The following is a 10181-nucleotide window of genomic DNA, read 5'->3' on the forward strand; positions in this document are numbered from 1 at the left end:
AAGGAGGTCAGGCCAAGTTGATACATTCTCATAAGCCAGTAGCTCCATTTCTCCAGGAGCCACAGTCTCTGAAGACCACCTTCTTCTCTGGAGCAGGATATCATCAAGTCACTTGATGCTCGGGAGAGATGCTGACAAGGAAGGACTATAGAGAGGAAATGCCAGAGGAGCACCATGGAGTATTAAGCTCAAAGGAGGATGGAATAGATCCCTGTGGACTAAAATAGTTAAGGAAGGCTAGGCCTGTTACTGATTTTTTTTACAAGGCTGCCATTCAATGGGTAAAGAAGAGTTCTCTTCAACAAATGGTGCTGGGGTAACTCAGTATCCACGTGCAAAAGAATGACATTGGACCCCTGCCTCACACTATATACAACGTTAATTAAAAATCAACCTAAATACAGGAGCTAAAACCAGAAAACTCTTAGAAGAAAACTGGTAAATCTTTATGATCTTGGGTTGGTAGTGGATTCTTAGATATGACATCAAAAGGAGGAGCAACAAAAGAATAGATAATTTGGACTTTGTCAAAATGAAACTTTTGTGCATCAAAGGACCTTGTCAACGAAGTAAAACAACTTAGAAAATATTTGCAAATCATATGTCTGATGGAAGTCTAGTATCTAGCATATATAAAGAACTTTTACAAGTCAACAAAAAGACAATTTAAAGATGGGCAGGAGATTGTTCACTTCAAGAACAGCAATAGCCATTTTTAAAACAATACAAATATGAAAAGAGCAACGAAGGAGATTCAAGTTTAGCACAGAGAGACTTTTTGGTATTTTTTTAAGAAAATTACTTTTGTTTAGGTATAAAAAATAACTATAATAGAATATGGTTATGTGAGTTTTTCCCCCCTCTAGTTTTTTAAGAGCTTAAATTTTTTTAATTGAAGTTAGAGTCATAAAAAATTAACCATTTTAAAGTGAACAATCCAGAGCACTTAATACATACATACTGAATAGACCTTTTTCCAAAGAAGATCTACATGTGGCCAGCAAGCATATGAAAAATGCTCAATGTCATTAGTCCGTAGAGAAATGCAAATGAAGCCACAGTGAAATACCTCTTCACACCTGCTAGGATGGCAGGTCACAAAGTGGAAAACAAGTTTTGATGAGTGTGCAGGGACATTGGAACTCTGCCAATTTGCTGGAACTCTACCAAAAATGGTACAGCCTCTATGGAAAATAATTTGGCAGTTCCTCAAAAAGTTAAACACAGAATTGCCACATGCCCAGAAGTTCTCCTTCTAGGTATATACTCAAAAGAATTGAAAACTGGTATTCAAACAAATATGTACATACGTGTTCATAACAGCATCATTCACAGTGGCTGAAAGGTGGAAACCACCAGTGTCCATCAGTGAACCAATGGATAGATAAAATGTGTGTGTGTGTCTGTCTGTCTGTTTCTCTCTCTGTCTCTCTCTCTCTCTCTCTCTCTGACACACACGCACACACACACACACACACGAATATTATTCAGTCATGGAAAGGAATGAAATACTGCTACAGGCCACAGCATGGATTGAACAGCATATGATGACGATAAGTGAAAGAAATCAGACACAAAAGGTCACATACTGTGTAATGCCATTCATATAGAATATCTAGAACAGCTAAATCCAGAGGGAGAGAAGGCGGGCTGGCCATTAACAGGGGTTGGGGAGGGGGGATAACTGCTTAGTAGTAGGCACAGGGCCTCCTTTGGGGGATGAAACTGTTCAGGGACCAGATAGAGGTGGTGGCTGTCTAGTGCAGTGAGTGTATTAAATGGCACTGAATGGTCACTTTAAAATTGTTAATTTTATGTTAAAAAGAAAGGAAAGACCTGGCCTCGTTGAGTACGTAAAATGGAGTGTGCTGAGCTTTGAAAGTGGGAAGAAAGTATAAGCAAAGGTGGGGGCCATGTAGTGTGAACGGGGGCCCCGCCGGGGAGCCTGGGGTGGATGGTGCAGCCTGTGGCTTGTGTCGGAGTCACGGGAGACGGGGAGCATCCTGTCACTGAGGCAGCTGGGCTTGCGGAGGATCGGAATGGCTTGTGACCAGGAACACCATAGAAGTAGATGAGTTGAAATGTCAGCATGTTCATGGGAGAATGAGCCGGGGAAAGCTTGGAGCTTGGTAGCCAGCGCGGAGGCCGTCGGTGTTGAACACACCCGGGACGGCCTGGACTGGAGGGGCCGCGGCCGGAATCTGAATCATGCTTCGTGCTTAGTCTGTGCCAAGCCTGTTCCAAGGCTTTCTGTTCTTTAACTCATTTAATCCTCCTAGGAACCCTGTCAAGTGTGAATTCTTCTTCTCCCATAGTGCACAGATGAGGACACAGGCTCAGAGTGGCCTTGCCTGAGAGAAACTTGCCTAAGGTTGCACGGCTCCTAACATGGCCTAGATATGAACCCAGGCAGGTGACCCCAGAGCCACAACAGTTCTAGTTATGATGCAGAGATCGATGCAAGAGATTTTTTTTTGGAAGCCGCAGGTTGAGGAGGAGGAAATTGGAAGAAGGGAACCAGAGCCAGAGTGAAGACCTTTACCCCTGGGTAACCGAGAGCTGATACAGGTCTTCTCGGGAGGGTCTTCCAAGTCAGAGTACCCGGCTAGCCAATGGTCCTATAGGCTGGAGTCATGGCTAGAGACAGAACTCCGGAGGCAGCCAGCAGGGGGGCCTTCCAAAGGGGAGGAGAGCCAGGAAAAGTTGAGTGTCTGATCCTAGGTAGGCCCCCTTTCCTGCTCCCCCCGGAGCTGTCCACCCTGCTGCCCCTCTCCTGAACCCTGCCTCATGCCCCGCTAGACCCTCCTGGCTGCACCCAGAGGCAGCCTGAATTGCCAGGAGTTAGGGCCTATCAAAAAGCCCCGGGTCCTTGTCTCTCTAGCTGCAATGGTTGCTTTTCCCCAGAATGGCTCTGGAGGGCTGCATGGGAAGGGGCCCGATCACAGACTTGCCACCTTCATGCTAATTTCCAACATTCAAGATGAAAACATGAATAATGTCCCTTTTCTGAGGTTCTAGGAAGGGGACGAGGGGAAAACTCTGGTAATTCTGTTCTTCCTTGCTTTTGGTTTCCACATGCACAGCTTTGCTTTGTTTCAGTTATGAAATGCCCCCCTCGAAGGGCTGTGAGGAAAAGCTCTCCTCTGTGAAGCTTCCAGTTATAGGGGGAGATTAAGGCAATAAAGTCCAAAAAATAAGAAAGTCTCAATTATTATTAGTAGCTTAGCATTTATTATTATTACCCCAGTTGTTGTTGTTGTTATTATTATTATTATTATCCCAGTAATAATATACTTTTAACATAGACTTTTGGAATAATAATAGACTTTTGGAAGCCTTGTCACTGAAACGCGGAGGCCCAGAGCCTCACCGTGGTGTCACATCTCAGCCTGTCTGGCCAGCCAGCGTGACTCTTCCCCTTGGGCCTGGCTTGCGCCACACCATTCCCCACCTACATGCCCTGCTTTTGCCTGCTTGCGGACTTTGTCCCGGCTGCCTCCTCTCCCTGACCCACACTCTCTCTCACCCCACCTGGTCAGGGGCTGCCTGGCCTTTGGGATTCCGCTCAGGTGCTTCTACACTCACTGCCTCTCTTAATCCTCCCCAGCAGCCTTGGAGGTGGACGTTGTTGTCCCCATTTTACAGATAGGCAAATATGTGTGCGCGTCTGTGTATAAATTATACGCACTTTACAGACCCACAGAGCGAACAGAAGCACAGAGGGAGGTTAGGAATTTGCCTGTGATCACACCACCTGTAAATGGAGCAGTTCCAGAGCCCTGATTTGTGCTTTGACTCACGCCTCTGTCTGCCCGACACCTGTCATTTAGCTCTACTATAAGGCCTCAAGGGAAGAAACGTGAGGAACCTTTGCTAAACATGTTTTCCTGTCTTTCCTTTCTGGGTCCAGGTGGAAGTGAAGCCATACGTGCTGGACGATCAGATGTGTGATGAGTGCCAGGGCACGCGCTGTGGTGGGAAGTTTGCCCCGTTCTTCTGTGCCAACGTCACGTGTCTGCAGTATTACTGTGAATACTGCTGGGCGAGCATACATTCCCGCGCCGGGCGGGAGTTCCACAAACCGCTGGTGAAGGAGGGAGGCGACCGCCCTCGGCACGTCCCGTTCCGCTGGAGCTGAGCCCAGGGCAGACCCAGCCACAAGTACTGGAGTAGATAACAAGGAGGGAAAAAGAGAGGGCACTGCCTCAGGGCTTACAGTGTTCTGGAAATCTGTGCATTCGTTCTCGATTTTTAAAGAAGAAATGGGTCTTTTTATTATTACTATTATTTACAGTCATATTACTGAACTCAGTGTCCAGTATAATGCAAAATTGCAGAGTGTATAACGGTACTGATTTGCACTTTGATTCACACCTTTGTCTGCTTGGTACCTTAATTTCTTACACCTGATTTGTCACTCGTAGACTGCCATTCTCATCAGCGGCCATCAGGTTGATGTCTGTGATTTATTTTGTTTGTTGTTGTTGTGTTGTTGTTGTTGTTGTTGTTGTTCCGATTGTTTTTGAACTGGAGCATGCACTTATTTTCAGAAACTTAGAGAGTTGCCCCTAGGAGAAGACTTACCAAAGGTAATACTCGTGAGTAGGTGGCAGATGTAGCAAAAACTTCACAACAGTTCAGCAATCATTAGTTGGGGTCATTTAGAGTAAGGGTAACCCTTAATGAAAATAGGCCTTTAGTTTTCTATTTTGACATGTAAGGATACCTCATAAGCTGAATCTTTATTTTCCCTTCATGTTTGATTTTTGTTTTGCTGAGGATTTTGGTTAGATCTTTTAGTGTTATGTAAATTTATGCTGCAATAGCTTTTGCTGCTATTAAGATGGTATTATTAATACCATAATACTCTCTTCAGGCTAAGGTATCAATTTAAAGAAACCCAACAACACACGTTTGTGATTTAGGGATAGAATCAGCTGCCGAAAGGAGATCAGAATAGACTACAGAAAGCTTCAACGGAAGGTCACTATTTCTGACTGCATGTTTACTTAATCAGGTTGCTGCATGCAATAAATTTTATATCCAATGTCTAGTATAAAACCTTCCCACAATGCACAAATTAAGAATCTATATAAGCTATAAAATACTGATTTTTTTAAAAGAGTTTTTTTCACTCAAAGAATTGGTAATTGACTGGAAGAAGGCATGCCTCAATAAATGGAATGCTTCTGACATTAGGAAGAGCCCCTAACAGAATGACCTATATTACAACCAATATAAAACCTAGGTGTAGGATATTCTTAAAGCAAATTTGTGGATGGTAGATGAAGTACTTTGCGGTGCTCTGTTATATATTGTGCAATTTATTTTATATAGTAAAGTGATTATGTCTAACTGTGATCAAACTTAACTGTTTAAAGCCTCTGTGTCAGACATTAACGAACTTGACAGTTCATAACTGGTATATTATTAACTAACACATGAGCTCTTAGCTACAATCTCCTAGTGCTTGCACCATTTTACATAGCTTCAGACCTTGTCCAGAAAACCAAAGAGCTCATCTTAGCTTACAAACACTAGGAATATATACAGTATATAGAGATAAGTTGTCAGATTGACAGACTAGGCACATTTTAAGAAAGTTGCGTGGCGGTGATGCTAAAGAAATGTCTATCCAAAACAAGATGGCCTGGGCAGGGCTGGTTGTCTGGGTGAGAAATTTAACTACTTAATTCCCTGGATTTATCCTGTAAAGCTTGAATAGAACTAAGACCTGCTAGAACTACCGTGGACATTTTTTTAGCATTCACTCTTGGGCTGCAGATAGTAATATATAAACACACACAATGATTGTGAGACTATGTAAATCTTTTTTTTTTTTTTAATCTTCTTCCTATGTTTTGGAATTCTGGGGACAATCTGACTGGATATGACACTGCAGAATAGAATTAAGTCTCTGTGTTTTATGTGCTGTGATGTCCTTGTCCTGTCTCTTAAGTTAATAAGACTGCTTGTTTTTGTTTTGTTTTGTTTTGTTTCTCCAGTGTTTAGTTGCAATTGCCAGCTCTCAAACTATAGTTTTTTTTTTTCAAAAAGGAAAAAACAACATAGTTTTTTACTGGATTAAAAATGCTTATTAGAATCCCCCCCCCTTTGAGGTTACCTCTGGGCTTTTTGGTAATAATTGCTTTTTTCCAGCCCAGCTGTGGTTTTCTGTTTGTTTTTTTTTTCTATGTTTGTGGTTTTTTTCATCTGTACAAGAAATTTTGTTATGCACTACTACTTTTTGTATTCTAGACAGTTTTCAAAAGTTGGCTGAAGATTTTTTTGTTTGTTTGTTTTTAAGGAAAAAGGCATGCTTTCTGACTGACATGATCTTTTGCAATACCTCAATTTTGAAATATAGGAAAGAAAATGATATTTTCTAAGTAAGTTTATTCAGAAAAATATATATTAATTTAATTCTGCAAGAAAAAATGATTTAACAGATGGGTAACTTTATTTTTTTCATGCTTATTTGTGTTTTTTGAAAATGAAGAAGTTAGAGCTTTATAACTATAATATTAAAGATCATATCTAACCTACAGAAATCTACCTAATTATGTGAAAGAAGCAAAACTTTTTGAAGAAGCACCCCTCTTTCATGTACTAAAACAACACTGAGATTAAAAAAAAAAAAAGCTGGAAGCTTGTACAGCGGGAAGCTGATGTGGAGGTGAAAACCATGGTCATGAAGAATAGGTTACAAAGAATAAAGAATAAACTCCCTTTGGTGCTGAAAGTTGTGGATAGATGGTGGAAACTACTTTCCCTTCATTTGTATATTTATAATCAAGCGTTGATTGTGCACGACTGACCAGGATTGTGAAAGAGTTCTTCTGTTTGTATTTTTTTAAAGAGAACTTTTTTAGTTTATTAAATTATAACATGTTCCCTTTTGTTTTGTAAATAAATGTGCCCCCAAGTTGTTAATGTTATATTAAAAGAGAGGGTCCTTCAAAAAAAATTATTTTTTAAAACACAAGAGGTGTTCTGACCTGCAACTTGACTGGGAAGCCCCTGGGTATCACAGGTCCTGTTGTGGCCTTTCCTTGATGTGACACTTGAACTAGTCGATTTTTTGAAGGCTAAAACCTAACCTCGACTATTTGTTGTTATGTGCAATACTGTTTGTACTGTTTGTATAAAAAATAGAAAAAAAAAGAAAAGAAAAAAGGCATAAATCTTTATTGCAGATTTATTTTCATTGCAAACTTTAGACATTGTGATTCACTGAAATCATTTTTCTACTGTCAAATATGTACCTTTTCTTCATGCTGGTATTTTTTCAATAGTAATGTAGCCTTTGTACTGAGACAAATTTTCATTGTTATTTTTAGAAAGATTTTTTGCTAAGAAAAAAATTAAACATATTTACATATTTTTCATTTTATTTCGTATTTTCTTTAAGGAGTGCTTTCTCAATCATTAATAGAGTTGTTTCTGGGAGGGACTTTCATATCTGGTCAATGTCATAATATTATTTTGTATTTTTACTTGGAATAAATTAATTTTATGATGCTAATTCTTTAAAAGTTTATTTTTTTCATTTTCAGTTATTTTTGAAGCTAAAACCTTTGTAATATTGTTACTAAAGTGTCTAGTTTTTTGAAATGCAAAGCTTTATGTATTAACTTGCTGATGTGGTTTACAATAGTGTGACAACGATGAACATGGTTGGTTATGTAAAGTGATTGGAAAATGTAATGGATAATTGGGTAATAAAATGACAGAATGAGCAGAACATGTGAGATTTTGACAAGCCTTTTCCTTTATTACAGTGGTTTAGTGTAAGACTAGGGATGTCACAGTACAGTTCTCTAGGGATGTCACAGTGGATTTATACAACACCAGGTGCAGCCAGATCTGGGGCCCTGATGATGGAGTCATCCCCACCGAAATACCACCAGGTGGAAAACCCGGCTAGGTCAACAGAACGATTCATTGTTTTTCCCCCTCTAACTTGTCATTATGTGCGTGTGTGCATGCGTGCGTGAGAGAGAGAGAGAATCTGCCACCAACTGCTGTCCATGTGTGAGATGGTGTCTTTCGCCCAGGCCACATCTTTCCCAAGCATTTACAGTGGTGACGGCCGAGAGCAGAAGGATGCTGCCAGGGGGACGCCACCTTCTGTGTAGTTACTTGGATTGCAGTGTCCCTCCTGCCTTCCCTCCTGTCCGGCGTGGGTGGCGGCCGAGGAAGCACGCTCAGACGTCACCACTGTATATGGACAGTCTCAGACTTCGTCTTCCTCCACCCCGTTACGGTGCCCCTTGTTTGTCCCTCCTTGTGGCAACATCTGGCCATTCCGAGCATGATCTGTCCGCCCTCCTGCTTCTTTTCCAACACTCACCTCACCTTGAAGCTGTGCCGTTAGGGCAGCGCGTCCTTGTAACGGCACCTAAAATGAAAACAAAGTACCTAGGACTGCAGAACTGGTGTTGCGTAAACAGAACATTCAATGACTTGCTCTAGATGGATGGTGTGTTTCTCCTCGTCCTTGATGGCCCCCTTCCAGCTCGGTGGTCTTGGAGGCAAGGTTATCAATAACGTGGAGAAACATGTGTCCAGAGTTGGCTCTTGGGTATGCTCTATGTATTCAGTTTTGTAAATAATATATAGATTAGATCAAGTCGTGATGTAAAATTTTAACTCAAATTGGGTACTACTGGTTGGAATTTTACATTAACTACAAATAAGTGATTAGGAACAGAAGAAAAGAAATTGGAAAATTCTTGCTTAGTGGTATAAAGATTATGCTTAGATTTCTGCCTATTTCTTGTGTTTTATAGCTTGTTAGTGAGGCATGGGCTAATGCAGAGTGTACTGCATTTATGCAATTAGCAAGTAACTGCTAGTTTTCATTTTATCTATTATATTAGCAACAAAATGGCATTTAACTGGGTAAAGCTCCTACCTAAATATTTGAGTATTGTGACATCTCTACTTGCAAGGTTTGAGTGAAAGATTAGTCACAGATTAGTGAAAAAAAAAAAGTATCTTTTTGTTAAAACTGGCTTATTTGTATGGATTGTTGCTTTTTCACGAGTTTGTATGGTATGTCAGCTAACATTTTCTTTTTTTTTTTTTTTAATAATAACCAAACTTCTCTATCTCAGCTGCAATAGTGTTCCATTTTACCACAGAGTATTTTATAATTAACGCTGTTGACTTTATACCCCAAAATGGGTCAAGAAGTGGAAATGGGATTTGGGGATGTTTAAATTTGTATGACGCAAGTTAATGGCAACAAGTAGAAAACTCGGGTGCTAATACAGGAAAACTTCTCTCTTTTCTGGATATAGTTCTGTTGGGGTATAAAGTATTAGGTATTTGTATTTTTGCTGTCAAAATAATGGACATAACTTTTAGAGTGTTCACAGCTAAGATCTCTGTATTTGTTTTTCAACTAACAACTAATTTTAAATGTATTGTATCTTTTATTACCTGTTCTCTTAGATTGTTTTTGCTAGTAACCCTGACTCAGCTTCCGCCTCTGGGGCTTGGACTAATATTGCTTGTATGGAACTGCAGTACTGTGACTACCCATGGAGCTCAATGCAGCTATTGCTTACAACTGCTTAAACTTTGTAGTTTGGACTTCCTTTTTTTCTGTAATAACAACTTATTAAATATAGTTGTATGAAGTACTGACACTTGTCATCCTTTGCATTTGCTAAGGAATAGCTCGGAGTATACGGATTGCATCTGGGAGCATTTGCACGTTCAGATTTGCTTGATTCGCCTTTTTGGAGGGGGCGGGGGGACACATGACGGCAGATTAAATACAGCAAAATTCACCTTTTCTCTGACACCACTTTTTTTTTTTTTTTTTTTTTTTTTTAAAGTACAAGTATAGGGACGCCTGGGTGGCTCAGCTGATTAACAGTCTCTCTTCAGCTGGGGTCCTGATCTCAGGGTCGTATGATCAAGTCCCGCATGGGGCTCCCTACTCAGCGAGGAGTCTGCTTCTCCCTCTCCTCTCTCTCGGTATCTTTGTCTCTCGCTCTTAAATACATAAATAAAAACTTTAAAAACAAAGAAGCACAGGTATATTTGAAAAAGGAAGGCATTTGTTGACACAATGCACGTGTATTCAACGCAAGGTTTTTAGTGGGGCGGTGAGGTTTTTATGCCAGCACTGAAACCAATTTTCCAAATCAAAACCAAGAAGGTCGATG

The 10181-nt window shown here is 40.5% G+C and overlaps 1 protein-coding gene across 8 annotated transcripts in view; it reads left to right on the plus strand.

The window, feature by feature from the left end:
* CPEB3 (cytoplasmic polyadenylation element binding protein 3) overlaps positions 1-9654 on the plus strand; it is a 189384-nt gene extending 179730 nt beyond the window's left edge. For all 8 annotated transcript variants that reach the window (XM_032836415.1, XM_032836452.1, XM_032836463.1 and 5 more), the window contains one exon: positions 3911-9654. In XM_032836415.1, the coding sequence (XP_032692306.1) occupies positions 3911-4138 (228 nt within the window). In that variant the 3' untranslated portion in view covers positions 4139-9654. The remainder of the gene's footprint in view (positions 1-3910) is intronic.
* Positions 9655-10181: the final 527 nt, after the last annotated feature.

The sequence above is a fragment of the Lontra canadensis genome, unplaced genomic scaffold, assembly GCF_010015895.1.
Source record: "Lontra canadensis isolate GAN:19392208 unplaced genomic scaffold, GSC_riverotter_1.0 scaffold3, whole genome shotgun sequence".
In the NCBI taxonomy this organism is placed as follows: Eukaryota; Metazoa; Chordata; class Mammalia; order Carnivora; family Mustelidae; genus Lontra; species Lontra canadensis.